Here is a 24,908-nt window from a genome sequence, read left to right as displayed (position 1 = left end):
GTCTGATGGTCACCCATTCCCTCTCTCCCTGCATACTCTTAAGCTACGGGGTAACCATATTTATAAATGTGCTATCCATGAAGCTCCCAACCTCATGGTTATACTGCAGTGACGCTAGCTGCTGCTCAAGTTCTGAAAACAGGAGCTCAAACTGCTGCAACTGATGACTCTTCTTGCACAAATGGTTATCCAAGGCACAGGAAGTGTCTGGGACTTCCCACATTACATCTGATGTGCACTCTCAAGGTTGGAGCAGCCCTGCCATTTCTCTGTTAATAAACCTTGCAACTATTAATAAACATTACCAATATTAATAAACCTTACTAATACTGTTAAAGTTTACTAATACTTAATACAGTTTACTAGAAATAATCAGTCTTACTTTAAAAAATAAGACAAGACGCACCTAGTTTACTCCCTAGTGTAGATAAAATAAATAGGAAATACTCACCAGCCATTACCTACCTCCTTTCCTATGATGTCACACCTTGGTTTTTCTTTCTGAAAGTGGGCTCTGACTGGAAACTGGCAGTGGCAGCTGATAGCAGCTCCGAATGAATTCTCACCTTCTCCGCGCTGATTCTCCCGCTCCTGGTCTCACCATTTCCTGCTGCTCTGACTGAAATCTGTCTTCTCCATACTGTTTCTATCCTCACTCAGGTCTCACGATTTCTTGCTGCTCGCCGACTCTGGGTAAGCTGCCTGATCAGTCTGTGAGGCCTATCTTTGTTGCATCTGCTAGTTAACATGCAACTTGTAAGATATGTGTCAGCCTACATTTGTCTGTTACCTGATATTTAATTTATGTTGTTTTTTTTTGTTTTTATTGTTAATGTAAAAGTTATGAAGTTGAAATCTTGCCCATTTTGTTTTTCACTGAAATCATTCAGTAAATTTGGTGCATTTAGTTTGTTGGTCATGAGAGGATCTACTTGCATTGGAAACTGTTCAGAGAAGGTTCGTTAGACTATCTCCTGGGATGAAAGGATTGTTTTATGAGGAAAGGTTGAGCAGGTTGAGTCTATATCATTGGAGTTTAGAAAAATGAGACGCAATCTTATTGAAATGTAAGATTCAGAGAGGACTTGATAGAGTAGATGGTGAGAGGAATCTAGAGCTCGTGGATACAGTTTAAGAATAAGATGTCTTCCATTTAAGATGGAGATGAGGAAGAATTCCTTCTTTTAGAGGGTCGTTAATCTTTGGAATTCTCTACCCCAGAGAGCAGTAGGGACTGAGTCATTGAATATATTCAAGGTTGAGTTAGACCGATTTTTGATCTACAAGAGAGTTAAGGGTTGTTATGTCAGGGGGAGTGGGGTGGGGGGGGTGGGTTGCTGCCAGCAGGAAAGTGGAGTTGGAGCCACGATCAGATCAGCCAGGATCATATTGAATGGCAGGTCAGGCCTGAGGGGGCCAAATGGCCGACTCTTCCTCTTATTTCTTATCTTCCTATTGGTGGGGGTGGGAAATCTAGCAACCCTTCTGTGGAAACAAGCTGCTGCAGGTAAGTAAAAGCAATGTGGGAGAAAGCTCATTCCATTGTAGGCCCCAAAGCGTCAGGAATTTGGAAGCAGTCAATTTTTGTAGAGACACAGCAAGCATTAATGCCCTTACTGTCAACACAGCTATTGTGATGATTCCTTTAAAGAGTGCTGGGAGGTCACTCTATAGGTGACGTTTGTATGACCCCTCCACAGGTATTGCAAAACTGCACCGTGATGGACGTAGGAGGTCATGTGATGAAATCTCCAAGAATACGTCCAACCAAAGTTTGAAAACCAAGGTTAAAATCAAAGCTTTTCTTTCTGGCTAAGATGAATACCATTCTGGAAATTTGTATCACATGAGAGAAAGGTTCTACTGTGTTTGCCTTTTAAAAAGCTACAATGTGGCTCATGCCACATTTCCCCGGGATTACAAGCTATATTCAGCTTTTCACAATCAAGGGACAATTCAAGTTGAATGATTCAGCTTTCCATATTTCAAATTCTAGCATGTAATACCGTAGTTTCAGTATTTGGTGGGTAATCAAGAAGCCCATATTTAAACTGGTACTAATGTTCATTTTCTGTTATGCTCTAAGCAACAACCTAGAGCACAATGGAAACTACCAATCCCATTTCACACATTCTGATGTAACTATAGATTGGTGGGTCATATGTTATGCTGAAAAACTAAAAGCGCAAATTGAGCTCATGGACAGAATCAAAAGAAGAGGAAATTGGGGCAGTCGCTATTGTATCAGATCTATTCACTCAACAATGCCCTGACATTTCCTGCTAGATTTTCATTTGGTCTTGGGATGTAGGCATCTTTGGCTAAGCCAGCATTTATTGCCCATCCCTAATTGCCCATGAGGAGGAGACGGTGAACCACCTTCTTGAACTGCTGCAGTCCATGTGATGGACTGGTAGGGCGGGAGTTACAGGATTTTGACTCATCGACAGTGAATGTACTGTGATATAGTTCTAAGTCAGGATGCTGTGTAGCTTGGAGGGCGACTTGTCCTTCTAGGTGGTAGAGGCTGTGTGTTTGGAAGGTGCCACTGAAGGAGCCTTGGTGAGTTGCTGCTGTGCATCTTGTAAATGGTTCACACTGCTGCCACTGTACATTGATGATGGAGGGAGTGAATGTTTAAGGTAGTGGATGCGGTGCTGGTCAAACAGGCTGCTTTGTCCTGAATGGTGTTGAGCTTCTTGATGTGTTGTTGCAGCTGCATTTATCCAGGCAAATGGAGAGTTTTCAAACACACTCCTCACTTGTGGCTTGTAGATGGTGGACAGGCTTTGGGGAGTTAGGACACAAGTTACTCATCTCAGAATTTCCAGCTCTGACCTGCTCTCATAGCCACAGTATTTACATGGCTGGTTCAGTTAAGCTTCAAGTCAATGGTTAACTATAAGATGTTGATCACAAAACAAAAACAGAATTACCTGGAAAAACTCAGCAGGTCTGGCAGCATCGGCGGAGAAGAAAAGAGTTGACGTTTCGAGTCCTCATGACCCTTCGACAGAACTTGAGTTCGAGTCCAGGAAAGAGCTGAAATATAAGCTGGTTTAAGGTGTGTGTGTGGGGGGCGGAGAGATAGAGAGACAGAGAGGTGGAGGGGGTTGGTGTGGTTGTAGGGACAAACAAGCAGTGATAGAAGCAGATCATCAAAAGATGTCAACGACAATAGTACAATAGAACACATAGGTGTTAAAGTTAAAGTTGGTGATATTATCTAAACGAATGTGCTAATTAAGAATGGATGGTAGGGCACTCAAGGTATAGCTCTAGTGGGTTTTTTTTTTTAATAATGGAAATAGGTGGGAAAAGGAAAATCTTTATAATTTATTGGAAAAAAAAAGGGGGAAACAGAAAGGGGGTGGGGATGGGGGAGGGAGCTCACGACCTAAAGTTGTTGAATTCAATATTCAGTCCGGAAGGCTGTAAAGTCCCTAGTCGGAAGATGAGGTGTTGTTCCTCCAGTTTGCGTTGGGCTTCACTGGAACAATGCAGCAAGCCAAGGACAGACATGTGGGCAAGAGAGCAGGGTGGAGTGTTAAAATGGCAAGCGACAGGGAGGTTTGGGTCATTCTTGCGGACAGACCGCAGGTGTTCTGCAAAGCGGTCGCCCAGCTTACGTTTGGTCTCTCCAATGTAGAGGAGACCACATTGGGAGCAACGAATGCAGTAGACTAAGTTGGGGGAAATGCAAGTGAAATGCTGCTTCACTTGAAAGGAGTGTTTGGGTCCTTGGACGGTGAGGAGAGAGGAAGTGAAGGGGCAGGTGTTGCATCTTTTGCGTGGGCATGGGGTTGTGCCATAGGAGGGGGTTGAGGAGTAGGGGGTGATGGAGGAGTGGACCAGGGTGTCCCGGAGGGAGCGATCCCTACGGAATGCCGATAAGGGGGGTGAAGGGAAGATGTGTTTGGTGGTGGCATCATGCTGGAGTTGGCGGAAATGGCGGAGGATGATCCTTTGAATGCGGAGGCTGGTGGGGTGATAAGTGAGGACAAGGGGGACCCTATCATGTTTCTGGGAGGGAGGAGAAGGAGTGAGGGCGGATGCGCGGGAGATGGGCCGGACACGGTTGAGGGCCCTGTCAACGACCGTGGGTGGAAAACCTTGGTTAAGGAAGAAGGAGGACATGTCAGAGGAACTGTTTTTGAATGTAGCATCATCGGAACAGATGCGACGGAGGCGAAGGAACTGAGAGAATGGGATGGAGTCCTTACAGGAAGTGGGGTGTGAGGAGCTGTAGTCGAGATAGCTGTGGGAGTCGGTGGGTTTGTAATGGATATTGGTGGACAGTCTATCACCAGAGATTGAGACAGAGAGGTCAAGGAAGGGAAGGGAGGTGTCAGAGATGGACCACGTGAAAATGATGGAGGGGTGGAGATTGGAAGCAAAATTAATAAATTTTTCCAAGTCCTGACGAGAGCATGAAGCAGCACCGAAATAATCATCGATGTACCGGAGAAAGAGATGTTGATGTTGAGGGATTCAGTGATGGTAATGCCGTTGAATGTCACGGGAGAATGTTAGATTATCTTTCTTATTAGAGATTGCTTAGCACATTTGCAGAACGAACAATATTTGTCACTAACCAGCCCAAGCCTGAATGTTGTCCAGTTCTTGCTGCATGTGGGCAGGGACTGCTTCAGTATCTAAGGTGTTGCAAATGGAACTCAACCTTGCGTAATCGTTAGTGAACATGCCCACTTCTGACCTTATGTTGAAGGTGGGTGGGTCATTGATGAAGCAGCTGAAAACAGTTGATTTAGGGCATTACCCTGAGGAAATCTTATTGTGTTGTCCTGGGCCTGAGATAATAAGACAATTTTCATATTGCTTGGGCAGCTACATGTGGTAGGCTAGAAATTAAGGCTACATGAGAAACAATGGGCGGAATAGGCCCAGATTTGCACTAAGTGTGGGGGCAGGGGGGTAAAATGACGTTTTACATGCCAGCCGCAATGGCGGCATTTCATGCCATATCGTCCCAAACCCGCTGCATTAATTATGCATTCCTGGGAAACATGCCATTTCCATGGAGAATGAGCTCTCAGTCATCCGCCACACCGTCACCTCACCACTTCATCACAGTGGGCACTGCGTTTAAAGTCCAGCCGCATGCACACATCTCAGTGTTTCCAGCCTACAACTGCTGCAAGGAAGGTGTCCACGAAAGGCAAAAAGACTGCAGTACCCAGGTTTAATAACGTGCCCCTTGAGCGTCTTTTGGATGCTGAAGAGGCCTACTGCAATGCTCTCTACCCATGCTCGGTCGGCAAGATCGGCCAAACAGGCTTGGGAGGCAGTGGCAACGGTGGTCAGTGTCAACACCCTTCAGAAACGGACACCCACCCAGTGCCGCAAAAGGATGTATGATCTCCTTTGTTCCGCCGGGGTAAGTCACTCTTCTCATCACTCTCAACTCACACACTCACAAACCCATCACACATCCACAGGGCCCTCACTCACTGCCAGTTCAAGGGACATCACCATTCTCTCTCTCACACACATTTTCATTGTCCTCATCCCATCCATGGGACCACTCACCACCCATACAGGCCAGGCATACTTATCATCAGGCCTGGCAGGCATCCTGCTCACACCCTCTCCATCCCTATTCATGCAGGACAAGCTGGCACACAATGAGAGAGGTCGCAGACTGGTAGGGGAATGCCTCAAATGAAGGTCCTCGTGGACTTGGAAATCAAAGCCATCCAGCAGGCCAGTGACAATCTAGACTGGTCCTGTGCTGATGGTGAGGTTGGCACTGCTCTAACAAGTGAGAATCCAGATGTGCAACATCCATCAGACAAGCATGCTATGAGTGATGTATCCTGTTTCACAGGCTACTGCCATGCACTAATTATCTCCCCTTGCTTTCGCAGGCGCATCTGGGAAACAGCCCATGGAGTCCATGACCCAGGGCCTCCAACAAGCACCGAGGAAACCTCTGAAGAGGAATCTGGAGGTCACAGCACTCACCCACACCCTCCACCAGTGCAGAGACACACACCTCGGCAGGACCTAGCTTTACAGTAGTCTTAGGGTTACAATCTGGTGAGCACATCGCACTTTCTGACCCACAGCAGGCGACAGCAGAGACTTCCCAGGTATCTGACAGTCAGAGGATTACTGGAGGCCAAAAGTTTGCTGAGTCCAAGTCAGGTGACATGCCTCTGGACCCGGTCATGTCACAGTTGCTGGAGCTGCAAAGGCAAGCTCGGGAACATCAGGAAGTGATGTCCACTGTACTCCTCAGATTGCAAGGCACAATGGAGGAGTACAGCTTCAGGCTGAGCTGATAGCACTGGCATGCCAATGCACCAAGATGAACACAGATAGGATGTTGGCCGCCATGGAGACCTTGTCCAGGATGTCGCTCCTGCACTGCTGCATGGGCTTAACTCCATCACTGACGCTGCAGTTGGCCTCCAATAGTATGTACGTGAGAGGGGTGCGGAGCAGCTTGAGCTTGCTCCAGCTCTCCCTTCTCCTAATGGAGTCAGCCTCGGGCAACCATAGGGAGGAAAATCAGCAGATGCAGATGCAGGCCAATTATCTAGGTGACTCTGAGAGTGTCCAGCCTCTCCGAATCCCCCCTTCCTGTGACCTCAACAGCTCCAGCTGCACAGGCCAAGGAGGGTACCACTGCTACACAGCAGGACCTGAAAGCAGATTGGGCCCTCCAGGTCTCGGCCGTCCAGAAGACACCTGCCAAGGTCATCACAGACAGGGTGTCGCAGTCAGCAGGCTGCCTCCACACCTCTGTGGATCTCTGGGGAGCAGCAAGGCATAGCAGCAGGGTTAGGGAAACTAAAGAGAATGAGTTGCACAGTCTGGGCACGGGTGTTAATCACTTGCACATGCTGTTCACTATTGTCAATAGACTCAATATTGTCAATATTGTCAATGTCTCCCTGTTCTGATGAGCAGTGCTCATGTCATTTGGATGTGAAACCTTTCTGCACAAGATAAAGGCAGGTGTCTCAGTCTAGGACCTCTTCCCTGTGCTTTGTGCAGCCTTCAGACCAAAGTGATGGTCTGGCCTCACACTCCCTGGACACATTACTGATGCCTGCTCCTCAACGACGCTTGTCATTACTGCCAGAATATAGTGGGCAGGCATCACAGAGTTCCATCATTCTCTCTGTGTGCTCTCAACACCTTGAAGGTGGGCTGACCCCCAACTCTTCAGCATCTGTGACCAGTGACACTGTGCTCCTGAAGGGCTCAGGTGCTGAAGGTGGATAAAGGATCAGATGCTTTTTAAGCTTCTTGGCTGCGTTTCTATGATATGACCCTGATCACAGAGTGCAACAAGCTGCCCTTGGCCAGACAGGAGTCAGGCATTCACAGAGGCTATGTGAAGATCTATGGAGTGTCTTCACTGCATGTTGTCACCATCCTCATGAAATCGAGCAGCTATTAGGGCTTCCACTGTGTCTCCATGATAAGAGCATAATCACAGAGGGTATGTGTGTTGCCATAAGCCAGACTGGAGTCAAACTTTCACAGCTGCAATGTGAGGAACTATGGTGTCACCTCACTGCATGTCATCATCATCCTCCACAAATCTAGCAGTTATGAGGGCCTTCCAAGTGCCCCTGCCTCATCTGGGTAGTGTGAGGGCCTCATCCCTGTCACCATCGTCTACGAGAACTTCCTCACCTTCAACCTCGTGGCATCCTCCTCATCGGAGGAGTCCTCCAGCTCCTCCACCTCCTCCTTAGCCAGCTCCTCTCCTCTTAGCAGGGCCAGGTTGTAAAGGACACAGCAGACGATGCATGGCACCCTCTGTGGACTGTATTGCAGGGCTCCACCAGACCAGTCCAGACACTGGAACCTCTTCTTCAGCATCCCATTGGTTTGCTCCATCAGGTTGCGAGTTATAGCGTCACTCTGCTGCAGTCTGAGGCCGCCACACGGGTGTCTTCAGCCACGGCCTCTGTGGGTAGCCCTTGTCCCAAGGAGCCATCCCTGCAGCTTCTGTGGACCCTAGAAGACATCAGGGATCTGTGACTGACTGAGAATGTAGGAGTCATGGACACTCCCTGCAAACTGTACACAGACCTGCAGGATGCGTTTCTGGTAGTCTCACACCAGCTGCACATTCAGCAAGTGGAACCCCTTGTTCCCTTGCTTAGTTCACTGTGTGTTGTGACAGAGATCTGAGCACCATGTGAGTGCAGTTGATTACACCCTGCACCTATGGGAAACCTGAGATCTCAGAAAATCCAATTGCTCTTGCATCCTGGTTGTCCTGGTCCCGGGCGAAATGCACAATGCTGTGTGCCCTCGTGAAGATGACATCCGTGACCTCATGGATGCATTTGTGGGCGGAGGTCAGCTGTGGAACCATGAAAGGAGCCTCTGGTGTAGAAACTGAGCACCATGGTCACTCTCACAGCCACTGGCAGTGGTTGTACTCCATGACCCAGTGGCTCCAGATCCTGCAGTAAGTGGCAGATGTGATCAACCAGTTCCCTAGGCATGTGCAGTCTTCAGCGACACTGGTTCTCGGTCATCTGCAGTAATGGAAAACTGTGTCTTTGGACTTTGGGTCTAGCTAGGCACCGAGCATCGGCTGCTTGCTGTGACTCTTTGAAGGGGTGTGCAGGAGCCCCAGCCGCCCCTTCTCCCAGAGGGACTGCTCCTCTCTCTGCACAACCAGGTGAGGAGCCTCAGTCGCTCTCTTCTCCATCGTCTTCGCTCTCTGTAACCCACAAGGCATACAGCTAGTTCACCAGGCTCCATGATCCTGATGTACTCCTCCTGCAGGATGAAAGAGAGAGACGCGTGGGTTAGCATTGTTATACTAAGAACCTGTCCTGGCTAACTCTGAAGGTTCCTTAACGCATCTCTGGCCACCACTTGCATGCCCAGAGATTAGTGTCCCGCATGGTCACCCGATACCCCACCAATCTCTGCCCCACTCCACGTGACCACTTGGCTGCAGCTTTGTCCATTGGACTGCATGCTATGCTCTCAGCTCAGGCACAGACATTCTCCTAACCCACACTGCAAGGCTGCGCTGTTAGCTTGAACCATGGGGGAGACTGGTCTAAACTGGAAAGCTAACATTGCAAGGGGCTGTGAGCACCTCCAGCAGTGACTGCTTCATGGCCAGCTGTAGCAAGGAGATTGTACAATGTGTGCAGTCATGCAGCTGTTCTTCAGCCTGCTAAAATGATCATCACTTTGTAGTCTGTGCTCGAGGGATGAAAAGCTCTGGAGCACTTGGTGGCACTTTGATGCCTCTGCATTGCTTGAGTGGGCAGAGAAGCTAGAAGCCCGACTCCACACATGTCAATGTGGTTTTGCCTGAATGTCTCAGCTGCAGAGGAATGGTCGCTTTATTATGGGGAGGTGATGGCATAGTGGTATTGTGGCTGGACCAGTAATCCAGGGTAATGCTTTGTGGACCTGGGTTCGAATCCCTGGCAGATGGCAGAACTTGAATTCAATGACAATCTGGAATTAAAAGCGTATGATGACCATGAAACCATTGTCGATTATTGTAAAAACTCATCTGGTTCACCAATGTCCTTTAGGGAAGGAAATCCGTCATCCTTACCTGGCCTGTATGTGACTCCACAGCAATGTGGTTGACTATTAAAATGCCCTCTGAAATGGCTGAGCAAGCCATTCAGTTGTAACAAACTGCTAGAAAGTCACAAAAAGGAAATTAAACCGGACAGATCACCCGGCATCGACCTAGGCACTGGAAACAATAATGGCACTCTCAGCCCTGCTGACCCTGAAAAGTCCTCCTTACTAACATCTGGGGACTAGTGTCAAAATTGGGAGAGTCATCTCACAAACTAGTCAAGCAACAGCCTGGCTTGATGGTAATGGTAGAGGGGGGGGATCAGTCATCCACACAGAATCTTACCTTAATGTCCCAGACACCACCAATACCATCCCTGGGTATATCCTGTCCCACTAGCAGGACAGACCCAACAGAGGTGGCGGCACAGTGGTATACAGTTGGGAAGGAGTTGCCCTGGGAGTCCTCAATATCGATTCTGGACCCCATGAAGTCTCATGGCATCAAGTCAAACATGGGGCAAGGAAACCTCCTGCTGATTACCACGTACTGCCCCCCTCAGCTGATGAATCAGTACTCCTCCATGTTGAACATCACTTGGAGGAAGCACTGAGGCTGGCAAGGGCGCAGATTGCACTCTGGGTGGGGGACTTCAATGTCCATCACCAAGAGTGGCTTGGTAGCACCACTACTGACCGTGATGGCTGAGTCCTAAATGACATAGCTGCTAGACTGGATCTGCGGCAGGTGGTGGGGGAACCAACAAAGGGAAAACATACTTGGACTCATCCTCACCAGCCTGCCTGCCGCAGATGCATCTGCCCATGGAAGTACTGGTAGGAGTGACCATCGCACAGCCATTGTGGAGGCGAAGTCCCATCTTCACATTGAGCATGGCCTCCATCACGTTGTGTGGTAAGACCACCGTGCTAAATGGGATAGATTTCAAACAGATCTAGCAACTCAAGACTGGGCATCCACGAGGCGCTGTGGGCCACTTGCAGCAGAAGAATTGTACTCGAACACTACCTGTAAACTCATGGCCCCCACTCTACCATTACCATCAAGCCAGGGTATCAACCCTGGTTCAATGAAGAGAGCAGAGGGCATGCCAGGAGCAGCACCAGGCATACTTAAAAATGAGGTGTCAACCTGGTGAAGCTATAAAGCAGGACTACTTGCATGCCAAACAGCATAAACAGCAAGTGACAGAGCTAAGCGATCCCACAACCAACGGATCAGGTTTAAGCTCTGCAGTCTTGCCACATCCACTCATGAATGATGGTGGACAATTAAACAACTCACTGCAGGAGGAGCAGTCTCCACAAATATTCCCCTCCTCAGTGATGGAGGAGCCCAGCACATCAGTGCAAAAGATAAGGCTGAAGCATTTGCTACAATCTTCAGCCAGAAGTGCCGAGTGGATGATCCATCTCGGCCTCCTCCGGAGGTCCCCAGCATCACAGATGCCAGTCTTCAGCCAATTCGATTCACTCCACTTGATATCAAGAAGCAGCTGAAGGCACTGGATATTGCAAAGGCTATGGGCCCTGACAATATTACGGCAATAGTACTGAAGACTTATGCTCCAGAACTTATTGTGCCCCTAGCTATGCTGTTCCAGTATAGCTATGACACTGGCATCCACCCGGCTTTATGGAAAATTGCCCAGGTATGTCCTATACACAAAAAACAGGATAAATCCAACCCAGCCAATCAGTCTACTCTCCATCATCAGGAAAGTAATGGAAGAGCTCATCAACAGTGCTATCAAGAGGCACTTGCTGAGCAATAACGTGCTCACGTTTGGGTTCCGCCCAGTTTGGGTTCCGCCAGGGCAACTCAGCTCCTGACCTCATTACAGCTTTGGTTCAAACATGGACAAAAGAGCTGAACTCCAGAGGTGAGGTGAGAGTGACTGCCCTTGACATCAAGGCCACATTTGACTGAGTGTGGCATGAAGTGTAGCAAAACTAGAGTCAATGGGAATCAGAGGGAAAACACCACTGGTCCTGGAAAATGGCAAGTAGCATTCGCTCCACACAAGTGTCAGGCAATGACCATCTCCAACAAGAGAGAATCCAACCATCGTCTCTTGCTGTTCAATGGCATTACCATCACTGAATCCCCCACTATCAACATCCTGGGGGTTACCATTGACCAGAAGCTGAACTGGACTAGCCATATAAATACTGTGGCTACAAGAGCAGGTCAGAGGCTAGGAATCATGCGATGAGTAACCCACATCCTGACTCCCCAAAGCCTGTCCACCTTCTACAAGGCGCAGGTCAGGAATGTGATGGAATACTTCCCACTTGCCTGGTTGAGTGCAGCTCCCACAACACTCAAGAAGCTTGACACCATCCAGGACAGAGCAGCTCACTTGATTGGAACCACATCCACAAACATTCACTCCCTCCACCGCCAATGCACAGTGGCAGCAGTGTGTACCACCTACTAGGTGCACTGCAGGAACTCACTAAGGCTCCTTCAACACCACCTTCCAAACCCACAACCACTACCACCTAGAAGGACAAGGGCAACAAATAGTTGGGAACATTACCACCTGAAAGTTCCCGTCCAAGTCATTCACCATCCTGACTTGGAAATATATCCCTATTCCTTCACTGTCGCTGGGTCAAAATCCTGGAACTCCCTTCCTAACAGCACTGTGGGTGTAACTACATCATATGGACTTCAGTGGTTCAAGAAGGCAGCTCACCACCACCTTCTCAAGGGCAATTAGGGCTGGGAAATAAATGCTGTCCCAGCCTGCAAAGCCCTCGTCCCATGAATGAATGAAAAAAATACAAGGTGTCCCTAATGCGCGAGCACTTCGCTCACCCACCAATCCCCCCACCCTGCATGTGCTTGTGCGCTACCTTCAAGTGCAGAGCACCCCTTGCCCCACCCCCCCCCCCCGCCTCTAAGCCTCCACGACCACAGGGTAGCCCTTGCCCCTCACCCCTCCCCAAGTCACCTTAACTGCAGGACAGCCCATCCCACCACCATGTCATCTCAACCGCAGGGCAGCCCATCCCCTGCCCCCACGTCACCATGTCATCGCAGGGAAGCCCTCTCCCCTTGCCCCCAAGTTGCCTCAAATGCAGGGCAGCCCTTGCCCCCCATACCCCCACCAACACACCTCAACCTTGACGTCCAAGAGGCGACCCAGGTGTGTTCTCCGCAACACTACTGTGTACTCACCACCGAATTGCCCTCCAAATGCATGCCTTTCATATGTTGTTGTGAAACATGTTTGCTGACTTAGGCTGATGATCCAGTGGGAGGGGACGATTCCATTGGGCTGGCCTTATAATGATATGCTGATGCCTTACGATGAGGTTCCTGATGTCTGATGGCGGGAAACATGTCCCACCATCAGTGGGAGAGCGGATGATTGCAAACTGGTTTCGTGACATCCTTTAACCGATTTTTGGCCTTCTCACCATATTGTCTGCTCGCCCGACACCAGTGGGCACGGAAAATCCCGGCCAATATCAATAGCCAATATTAAAGCTGTATGCCTCTTAGGTCTGCAGCTATGTTCTCATTTCCACTCCTAACCAATGTTTTCACAGAAGGTTTGGTCTGGGTGGACCTGTGCTCAGTGAGTACTAGAGTCAAGCAAATTGGTTCAGGGAATTTAAACAGGTGCGACACGCATCAGATATAAAGTACCTGACTTCCACGCATAAGAGAACCTAAGATGAAAATCAGCCCTCATAAGATAACGAACATTGAGAAGTGGATCATCAACAGCTCAAACTGTGCTGCCTTTAGTCAAGGAAACCTGCATGTTTTAGCCCCTGGAACTTCCAGACACCAAGCAGAACACAGGTACAACCGAGTACACAAACATACCAGTTATCGAGTAAGTGGCAGTATTGGGTCTAAATCATCTAAGAGTGCTTGTAACAAATTGTCCAAAACTACAAAACTTGAGAAATTATGAAAGTCTGGTTTAATTTCTTATTTGCGCTAAATTGTCCAGCCATCTGAGTTCCCAAAATTTTTAGAGGATAGGAGTCCTGATTTCTCAGATATTCAACAGTGAGATAAGCACATCTTAGCATTAGTGACTCAGGCTATGCAGCATCCTACGTAAATGAATGTACTTAAACAATTACATAATTGCCTAAAGTGCTTCAACATCAAACAATGCAAATACAGACACCTTATTTAGTTAGGCGATAAGTACTTCATTTCTGTAATTTATAACTTCAAATGCTCTCTAGCAAAGTTATTTTATTATTTAAACAACTACTTACCAGGTATAGTCTCAATTCTGTAATTTTTAGGAAGACCTTTGAGATTGTTAGTGATTTCTTCATTAGTTACAGTTTTGTTCGAGGTTACTTGATAGAGTACAATTACACTCCCATTACTAAATTAGTAAAGACAAGAAAAGAGAATTATTACAGTCATTTTCTTCAGTAAAGTAATTCAAACTAAGAACCTGATGAAGCTGTGAATGAATGGGAAGTTCAGCCATTTTCTTAAACAAAAACAAAAATAACTGGAAAAACTCAGCAGGTCTGGTAACATCTGTGGAAGGGAGCACAGTTAATGTTTCGAGTCCGCATGACTCTTCAACAGAACTAAGGGAAAATAGAAAAGGGGTGAAAAATGAGCTGGTTAAAGGGGGGGCGTTGGGCCAAGAGACCTGGATAGAGGGCCAGTGATAGATGGAGATGACCAAAAGATGTCACAGACAAAAGGGCCTGGAAAATTTTATTAATTTTGCTTCCAATTTTCACCCCTCCATCATTTTCACATGGTCTATCTCTGACACTTCCCTTCCCTTCCTTGACCTCTCTGTCTCAATTTCTGGTGATAGACTGTCCACCAATATCCATTACAAGCCTGCCGACTCCCACAGCTACCTCGACTACAGCTCCTCACACCCCGCTTCTTATAAGGACTCCATCCCATTCTCTCAGTTCCTTCGCCTCCGTTGCATCTGTTCTGATGATGCCATTTTCAAAAACAGTTCCTCTGACATGTCCTCCTTCTTCCTTAACTGAGGTTTTCCACCCATGGTGGTTGACAGGGCCCTCAACCGTGTCCGGCCCATCTCCCGCGCATCCGCCCTCATACCTACTTCTCCCTCCCAGAAACATGATAGGTCCCCCTTGTCCTCACTTATCACCCCACCAGCCTCCACATTCAAAGGATCATCCTCCGCCATTTCCGCCAAGTCCAGCATGATGACACGACCAAACACATCTTCCCTTCACCAACCCACCCCAGTAGCATTCCATAGGGATCGTTCCCTCCGTGACACCATGGTCCACTCCTCCACCCCCTACACCTCAACCCCCTCCCATGGCACCTTCCCATGCAATCGCAGAAAATGCAACACCTGCCTCTTTCCTTCCCCTCTCCTCACCGTCCAAGAGCCCAAACACCCCTTTCAAGTGAAGCAGCATTTCACCTGTACTTCCCTCAACTTAGTCTACTGCATTCGTTGTTCCCAATGCGGTTTCCTCTACATTGGAAAGACCAAACGAAGACTGAGTGACCGCTTTGCAGAACACATTCGTTCTGTCGGCAAGCATTACCCAGACCTCCCTGTCGCTTGCCATTTCAACATTCCACCCTGCTCTCATGCCCACATGTCCGTCCTTGGCTTGCTGCATTGTTCCAGTGAAGCTGAACGCAAACTGGAGGAACAGCACCTCATCTTCCGACTCGGCACTTTACAGCCTTTCGGACTGAATGTTGAGTTCAACAATTTTAAATCATGAACTCTCTCCTCCATCCCCACACCTTCTGATTTTTTCCCCCTCCTTTTTGTTTTTTTCCAATAATTTATATAGATTTTTCTTTTCCCACCTATTTCCATTATTTTTAAATGTATTTCCATCCATTGTTTTATCTATACCTTTTAGCCTTTTTCGATTCCTTCACCCCACCCCACCCCCACTGGGGCTATCTGTACCTTGCTTGTCCTGCTTTCTACCCTTAATTAGCACATTCCTTAGATAATATCACCACCTTCAACACCTCTTTGTCCTTTTGTCTGTGATATCTTTTGGTTATCTTCACCTCTCACTGGCCCTCTATCCAGCTCTCTTGTCCCAACCCCCACCACCACACCCCCCCCCCCTTTAACCAGGTTATATTTCACACCTTTTCTATTTTCCCTTAGTTCTGTTCAAGAGTCATGCGGACTCGAAACATTAACTGTGCTCCCTTCCACAGATGCTACCAGACCTGCAGAGTTTTTCCAGGTATTTTTGTTTTTGTTTTCGATTTCCAGTATCTGCAGTTTTTTGCTTTTATTTCAGCCATTATCTTATATTGTTTGGAGTAATTAGGGTTAAAATAAATGCTGTGTTCTCTTCAATAAGGTTCAAGATGTAAAATTAGAGGCTTACCAGACTGAACCTTCCACCGAAGTGTCAGTGGATCTTTAGCGTAAGTTCAACAGCTCCTTTGCCATTTCCAGAATTTCCTGACAGAAGTGACAGGGGATGTGCAATATACCTGTCCGTACAGGTACAAATGATAAGAATATGACCTTTGATGCCATTTTCACAATTTTTATCTCAGCTGAATGCTAAGGCTAGGCATCCTGACATCCAGCTCAGATGGAATGGAAGAATTAAAAAAAAAAAATTAATTGCAGCTTTCACCTAAGTAATTGCAGGGTGATCTTGTAAAAACGGTTGACCATTTTACACTTTGAGGCCACAAAGACCAAGGGCCACCTGCAGTGTGGCTGATGCCCAACAACCTAGTGCCACACTGAGGCAATTAGCCATCCTGCTTGTGATGCTGAATATGCTGCTGCCACACTGAGGGAAAGCGTCACCCACACTGTGATAAATACATAATGTTTGGAAATAGAGAAAGTTTAAGTAAGTTATACTGGTAATTGTAGATGTTAGGAATGAGTTTTAGCTTTAATGTTGAAGTTTGATTTGTATTTTTGCATTTTGGTGTTAAGAAAGATCAAATTGAGTTTTACTTTAACTTTAAAAGGTGCCTGCATTTCTAATGAGAATTTTACAATTGCCCGCTAAATTAAGCAAACAGGAGTGGAAAAAGCATTGCTGTTGCCCAGCCACAGGTCCAGAGAGGCAGGTCCCTCCCACAGACACACACTGAAGAAGAGAAATAGCAGTTTGATTTTGGAAAATGTTTGAATTCAGTTGGTTTTGAAAGTAGCTGCCAGGAGAGACTGGAGCAAAGGGGACAGATAGGCAGTGCCAACCTACAGAAAAGGCCCCAAAATCCAAGGGAATGGAACAGGGAAAGTCCTAAGAAGACTTTCTGGTCGAAGGATGGATATGAACCTAGAAAAGGTACTCTTAAGTGAAGTTAATAATGAAGAGCAGAGAGAAAGTCTCCAAGCTTCAGATTTAAAGAGACAAAAGCTGCAGTAAGCAGATTTAAAGAGAGAACAGCTTGCAAGAGGCAACAAAGTCCAAAGAGATAACTGAAGATCAGTAACTGTTTGCTATGGGCATGTGAAGCAGTGGTATTTTTGATGGCTGAGCCAGTGAAAATGTTTGGAAGGTAGTTTGAATGCATGTGGTGACCCAGGGGAGAGGAACATCAGAAGGAGAGTTCATAACCCTGGAGGTGAACCCTTGCGGAAAGTGTCTAAGAGAAAGCATCGGTTTGGGAGAAGATTCAAAAGCAAGGTCTTGCAGAGTGGAGATTGGAAACCCCCATGTGAGAAATGGAGTACAGTGAATCCCATTGGCTCATGGTGTGACAAGCCTCTGGGAAGTTGAGGAGAGATTCATAGTATCTGTTTGAGGTGGCATTTGTCACTTGATTTCAAGTGTGGGGTGTCTGACCACAGGGCACCATAGGTTTACATAGACTGTGTACTTACTGTGGACATTAGGGTATAAGATAGCTTTTGTAATTTGTGTTATCCTTACAAATCTGTATATATCTGTAAAGGTATAGTTGTGGGTGAAGGAATACTGTAATCTAGTCAATCCTTTCTTGATTAATAAATGTTTTATGCTTTTGTTAAGAGTTCATTAGCTGACTCCAGTGATTCTGTTCAGTAGCTACTCTCCACATATCTAAACAAACAAATAAAAGTTAGGATCAATCAAGCTGGGTTCCACCCTGGGATCAGGCTTTTCCAGAGCTCAGCTGGGTTCATAACAATAACCACCCTCTAGCACCATTCACTGCATAGTTATATATGCAAATCACACTGGAGACAGGGTCAGAAGCACACTGTCTAATAATATCATAGTATAATTCCTGTCAGATTCAACAAAGCCCCATGTCTTGACCACTATCTGCAGGAGGAGGGGAAAACTTTTGATCAGGAAATGAAAAGTGGCAAATTTTCTTTCATTGCACTTGGTAATGAAGAGATTAATGTCTATAATGTTATTGGAAATTATTTTTTTTAAATTGAGTTTAATGGTGTCGGTGTGTGACCTAACTGGATTAAAGCCAGCTAGTCTGGGTGCTTTGATGTATAGAAAGAAGTAGGTTTGAAATGGTAATTAGATAAACATGGGGAAGCTTAGAAACATAGGTGTCAAGGGGGCAATTTGTATTTTTAAGTAAACTATTCAAAAAAATGGGTGAAACCTTGCACCTAGCTAGAAGACGCCAAGCAACGTGTTTATTTTTTTCAGCTTACAAATGAAATTGGTGGAATGAAAGGATATTATTGTTAGAAGATGCAATGTTTAAAGCCTAGTGATACAATGGAAAATTTACATGCAAAGGAAAAGCTAGATATAAACAGAAAGGAGTTTGTGTGTGTAAGGCAGAGGCATTTATGATCGAACCAGCATGTCTGTCTCCAAATGTGGCTGCAAGGAACCAACTTGAAATGAACTTCATTTTGAATTTGTAAGGTTAAATGTGCTTTGCCTGGTGTCATTTAAATCTGTGACTTATCCTGTTGTCTTATTGGGGATGTAACTGAGAGTCAGATTAATTAGGGCATTTTTGTAGTTATTATAGTAGTAATTTTGTAGACATATGTGTGTGCTTACAATTTACTTGTATTAATAAATGTTTAATATAGCTTTATAAAAAACCTCTTGAAATTCAGTGGTCTTATTACTAGTGAATTCAAAGCCTGCATCTTGAAACATACAAATTGCAAAAATAGGTATTGACAGTTATTTCAAGTTTTCCTCTGGGGTTTGAGCAACTCAGCCTTTACCATTGGCTGTCATAATAATTGTGGGCTCTTGGCAGGATATATTTGAAATTCCTTGATTTTTTTGGAATTGGTGAAGATTAAGGCCACAAGAATGAGAAACTATTTTAATTCAGGAGTGGGTGTGATGTAATTTTGAAGTGGTGAGACGACTGAATTGGAAGAAAAGGAAAGAGACAGGGCATTCCAAAGGGGACAGGCAGAAAGGCAGAAGAGAGAAAGAAAACAGGAAAGAGAGTTAGAAGTTGTGAAGGTAGAGAAGGAAGAAAGAGAGAGAATTCCAACTGAAAATGTTGGCAGTTAAAAAAAAAGATGCCAGGAGGTGAGGAAGGATTTATCTCTAGAATAGAACTCAGTGGGGAGATGTTTAAATTTGTACAAGCTCTTCCAAAGTTTGAGGAAAAAGATATTGAAGAATTCTTTATTTCATTTGAGGAGATAGCTAAGCAGATGAAATGGCTGCAGGAAAACTGATATCATTGTTACAATCTAAGTTGATGGGTAGAGCGCATGAGGATATGCCTTGCTGTCTGATGAGATATCAGTCAGTTATAATATGGTAAGAAAAAGGCTATTTTGAGTGTAAATGAGTTGGTTCCTGAAGCCATAGGAAAAAACTTATGAATATGAGGAAACAGCCTGAGCAAACGTATATTGGGCGGAATTTTCCGAGCCCACTGGTGGAGCTCGGTGGTGTGCGTGGAAAATATGGCAGGACCCACTTCACGACGGAGAGAAGCCAGGTCATGATCTTCCGCTCAGCCCGCCAATGGCAGGTTGCGTTTCCTGCCATCGGTCAGTGGAGGGCTAATTGTAATAAATTGACATATAATTAAAAGGCCATCCCTCTAGGCTCTTGGAACCCTGACGTATTGTCTGCCCCTGTCAGCGGGAAAGCTCCTGATGTCTTTCACTACAGCACACAGTTGACGTGCACTTGGTGGCCTTCACTTTGGGGAAACTGAGGTAAGTGAGCCGCAATGTTCTCCACAGCATGCCCATTGTTTACAGGCCTCAGGGGCGCAGGGGGCAGGTAGAAACTGAAATCTAGCCCCTGAGGCGACTGCTAAGGGGTGGGGTTTGTTCGGGGGCAAGTGCTGGCCAGCTTCGGAGGCGACTGCTCGGGGGGTGGTGGTGGTGGGGGCGGGGGGTTGCTCTTCCAGTGCTGCCCTGGTGCTGCATCCTGTGCTCAGCCAATTGAGGTGAGCTCAGGGTAAGTGAGGGAAATGGCCGGGCATTAGGCACACCTGTATAAACTGGCCATGCCTCTCCAACTAAGACAGATCAGGCGCAACTACAATGATATGTTTGAGGTCAGGCTCCTAGCCTGCCCACACATGCAAGCATTGCAGAGGCACCAAAGGGCCCACCGCCCCCTGCATTCCGGCACAGACTTCAAGTCGCCACCACTTTATTGGACCGCGGAGCAGTTGGACTGCACACGTTGTACAATCTCCTCGTCAATGCTGGCCATGGAGCAGTCACTGCTGGAGGGGCTCACAGCCCCTTGCAATCTCAGCATCCTGGTTTGGTGTCCCCCATGTCGCAGGTGCACACATCTCTGATGATCTGAGGGGTGACCAACACTCTCCAGGAAGCATTAAGGGATGGTCACACAGGCCCAGGAAAGTTACTAAGTGCAGCCATGATAACCATGTGTCCCTCTATCTTTCATGCTGCAGGAGGACCATCAGGGTCATGGACCCTGGTGACCTAGCTGTGTGCCTGATGGCCTACAGAGACCATAGAAGACAGAGGAGAGAGCGACTGAGGCTCCTGGCTGTGCAATGGCAGGAGCAGCAACCTCATGAAGAAGAGGCAGCAGGAGCTCCCGCAAACACTACTCGGGAGTGACAGCGATTCGTGGCTGGTAAGCATCTAGTGAGACCCAGGGTCTATAGATGCCACCTGACTGAGAACCAGTGTTTTTGATGACTGCGCATGTCTAGGGACCCGTTGGCTCACGTCTGCCACTTACTGCAGGACTTGGCGTCAAGGGGACATGGAGGGCATGCACTGCCAGTGGCTGTGAAAGTGACTGTGGCACTCAATTTCTATGCCAGTGGCTACTTTCAGGTCTCCACAGGTGACTTCTGTGGTCTTTCACAATCCGCCACCCACAAATACATCCATGAGGTCACGGATGCCATCTTCTCCATGGCACAAGATTTTGTGCATTTCACCTGGGACTGGGACAGCCAGGATGCAAGGGCCATTAGAGTCGCCCAGATCTCAAGATTCCCACAGGTGCAGGGTGCGACTGACTGCACTCATGTGGCGTTCAGGTCTCCATCGCTACACCATCAGAAACACATCCTGCAGGTGTGCGCATGGTTTCCAGGGAGTGTGCATGACGCCTACATCCTGAGTGGCTCACAGATCCCTGCAGTCTTCCAGGGTCCACAGAAGCTACAGAGATGGATCCTTGGGGACTAGGGCTACCTGCAGAGGCCGTGGCTGATGACACCCATGCGGTGGCCTCAGACTGCAGCAGAGCGACACTATAATGAGCCTCATGTAGCAGCTCACAGCTTGGTAGAGCAGAACATTGGGATGTTGATGATGCGGTTCTGGAGCCTGGACTGGTCTGGTGGAGCCTGCAATACAGTCCACAAAGGGTGTCTTGCATCGTCGTTGTCCGCTGCGCCCTTTACAACCTGGTGCTGCAATGGGTAGAGGAGCTGGCTGAGGAGGAGATGGAGGAGATGCACGTCTCTTCCGATGAAGAGGACGCTGACGGGGATGGGGGTGAGGGGGTCCTCGGTGGTGATAACAACAGGGTGAGGCACTTGCAAAAGTTAGTCAAGGCAGGCACACTCTGGAGGCCCTCATAGCTGCCAGATTTGTGCAGGATGATGATGACATGCAGTGATGTGTCCCTGTAGATCTTCACATCGCAGTTGTGAATGTTTGACTCCAGCCTGGCTTATCTCAGTGCCAATACCCTCTGAGAGAATGCTCCTGTGATGGAGATGCAGTGGGGGCCGTAATATTCACTCGATTGCAGGAGGATGATGACAACATGCAGTGAGGACACACCATAGATCTTCACATAGTCTCTGAGAATGTCTAACTCCTGCCTGGCCAAGGGCAGTTCGCTTGCACTCTGTGATCAGGGCTATCTCAGAGATGCAGCCATGAAACTTTAGATGCATCTGATGCTGTGTCCATCTTCAGCACCTCAGCTCTTCAGGAGCTGGTGCACAGCATCACTGGTTGCAAATGCTGGTGTGATAGGGGCCAGCCTCACCTTAAAGGTGCTGAGAGCACACAGAATGTATGAGAGAACTCTATGGCACCTTCCCACTATATTCTGGCAGCAATGACCAGCACTGCTGAGGTGCAGGCATCAGTAATGTGGGGCTGGACCATCACTGGTATGAAAGCCGCACAGAGCTCAGGGAAGAGGCCCTGGACTGAGACACCTGCCTCTTATCTTGTGCAGAAAGGTTTCACATCTGAGTGACAAGAACACTGCTCATCAGAACAAGGAGCCACAGGCAGGGAGACATTCTTGGGAATTTATTGACAATAATGAACAGTATGTACAAGTGATTAACACTCATGTCAGGCTGTGCAACTAATTCTCCTTAACTGTCCTAACCCTGCCACTACATCTAGGTACTCCCCGGACATCCACAGTGGAGGTAGAGGCAGTCTGCTGACTGTTACACCCTGTCTGCGATGACTTTGGCAGGCATCCTCTGGAAGGCCAAGACTCGGAGGGCCCTGGCCTGCATTTGGGGTCCTGCTGCATGGCAGAGCCGCCGTCCTCAGCCTGTGAAGCTGGATCTGCGAGGGTCACAGGAAGAGAGGATTCGAATGGGCTGGTCAGTCCCAGTGTCACCTGGGTGGATGGCCCTGGAGCGTGCACCTACTGATCCTCCTCTCTATGGGTGCATGAGGGCCCCTGGCTGACTCCGTGAGTGGAAGGGGTAGCTGGAGTGAGATCGGGCTGCCCTGCAGCCCTCTCGCCTACACGCTGTTGGAGACCAACTATGGCAGCAGCGATGGAGTTAAGCCTGCGTAGCAGTGCAGGAGTGACATCCTGGACCAAGGTCTCCATGGTGACTGCCATCCTGCCAGTGTTGACCTCGGTGCGTTGCAATGCCAATGCTAGCTGCACCAGCCTGAAGAGAGACGGACTCCTCCAACGTGCACTACAATCTGAGGAGTGCAGCGGACATCCTTTCCTGATGTTCCCGAGCTTGCCTTTGAAGCTCCAGCAACTGTGACATGACCGAGTCCAGAGGCTCATCATCTGACTCGGACTCAGCAACGTTCTGACCTCCAGCAGTCCTCCGAGTGCCGGGGACCTGGGAAGTCCGCTTGATATGGATCAGTAAATGTGATGTGCTCACCAGATTGTGATCCCAAGGCTACTCTGAAGCTAGGTCCCACTGAGGTATGTGTCTCTGCACTGATGGAGGGTGTGGGTGAGCACTGTGATGAGTCTTCAGGGAGGGTGATTTCAGGTTCCTCTTCAGAGGTTTCTTCGAAGCTTGCTTGGAGGCTCTGGGTCATGGACTCCGTCTGCTGCTTCCCAGAAGTGCCTGGGAGAGCAAGGGGAGATAATTCGTGCATGGCAGTGGCCTGTGAAAGAGGACGTTACATTCACAACATGGATGTTGCACTGCTGGATCCTCACTTGGTAGAGCAGTGCCGACCTCATTGTCAGCACAGGACTGATCCCGGTCATCGCCAGCCAGCTGAATGGCTCTGTTTTCAAATTCTGTGAGAACTTTGAATTCCGGCATCCCTCCACCTGTCTGAGACCTTTCCCTCCCGTTGTGAGCCAGTTTGTCCTGCATGGATAGAGATGGGGAGAGTGTATCAGGATGCCTGCTGGGCCAGATGATAAGTATGCCTGGCCTGTGTAGATGGTGAGTGGTCCCATGGATGGGATGAGAGGATGATGGTGTGTGTGAAAGAGTGAATGGTGATGTCCCTTGTACTGGCAGTGAGTGAGGGTCCTGTGGATGTGTAATGGGTTTCTGTGTGTGAGTTGAGTGTGATGAAAAGAGTGACTTAACCTGGCAGAACGGAAGAGATCATTCAACCTTTTGTGGCACTGGGTGGCTGTCCTCTTCTGAATGATGTTGGCGCTGACCACTGCTGCCACTGCTTCCCAAGCCAGGTTGATGACATCGCTACCCATCCTGTGGCCAGAGTGGTGGTGGTGGGGGGGGGGGGGGTGGTTGCGGTGCGGAGGTAGAGCACATCCCCACGGGCCTCCATGGCATCCAACAGTTGCCCGAGTTTCCCATCGTAGAAGTGGGAAGCTGCAGTCTTTTTTGCCTTTGCTGGCTATGTCTCCCAGGCAGCGGTGGTGAGCTGGTGATGATGAGCACTTTGCTGGCGGCTACTTTTTAAAGATGGCAGCCGGCGTGATGCAACAGCGAGGTGATGGCAAGCGGGCAAATGAGAGCCCGCCCGCCATGAAAACAGCGTGTTTCGTGGGAGTGAATATATAATGAGGTGGGCTCGGGAAGATACGGCGTGGAAACCCGCCATTTTCATCAGCAGGTAGGACTCCATTTTATCTGCCCGCTACCGCACTTAGTGCAATTCTGGGAAAGTTCAGCTTATTGAGTTTGAAAGAGTAAACAAAGTAATTTTGACCGGTGGATATGGGCAATAAAAATAGAGATAACATATGCAGCTCTTAGAGAAGTAATTCTTTTGGAAGAATTTAAAGGTTCAACCCCTTTGGTGGTGAGACCTCTTGTGGAGGAACAGAGGGTTGATTCTGTAAGACAAGCAACAGAGATAGCTGATGATTATGAGTTAGTTCATAGAGCTAAACTTTTTTTTTGTCATCCTTTCAAATTGGAAAAGGATAGAAAGTGGAAAGGAAGGTAGGTAGTCAGGGACAAGGCATAGCTGGAAATTCCCAGGCAGTTTTTTTCAGAATAAAAAGAAGGTTCTGAGGGTAGAAGTGACATTTGAAAGTTGAGGTGGTTTCATTGTAATAAAGTGGGGCATACCAAGTCAGTGTGTTGGAAATTGTAGGGAAAATCTGTGGGAATTATTGGGGCACAGAAATGCTCTGGAAGTAAAAGTACTGTGGGGTCTGAGGTTCAGGCACAGGAAAAAACAGTGGTTTTGAACAAGTAAAACAGGGAGAAGCCATGATAGGTAAAGAAGTGGGAATGTGTTCATAGTTTACCCAAGAGAATTCTGAGGAGCAGGTTGCAG

General features: G+C 47.7%; 1 protein-coding gene across 1 annotated transcript in view; it reads right to left on the bottom strand.

The window, feature by feature from the left end:
- Nucleotides 1-24,908, bottom strand: part of LOC121278165 (adhesion G protein-coupled receptor F5-like) — a 156,473-nt gene that overhangs the window by 35,292 nt on the left and 96,273 nt on the right. The window contains exon 8 of the mRNA XM_041188303.1: nucleotides 13,822-13,937. Within this exon, the coding sequence (XP_041044237.1) occupies nucleotides 13,822-13,937 (116 nt within the window). The remainder of the gene's footprint in view (nucleotides 1-13,821; nucleotides 13,938-24,908) is intronic.

This window comes from Carcharodon carcharias, chromosome 5, assembly GCF_017639515.1.
Source record: "Carcharodon carcharias isolate sCarCar2 chromosome 5, sCarCar2.pri, whole genome shotgun sequence".
Lineage (NCBI taxonomy): Eukaryota > Metazoa > Chordata > Chondrichthyes > Lamniformes > Lamnidae > Carcharodon > Carcharodon carcharias.
This window is presented reverse-complemented; position numbering and strand designations above follow the sequence as displayed.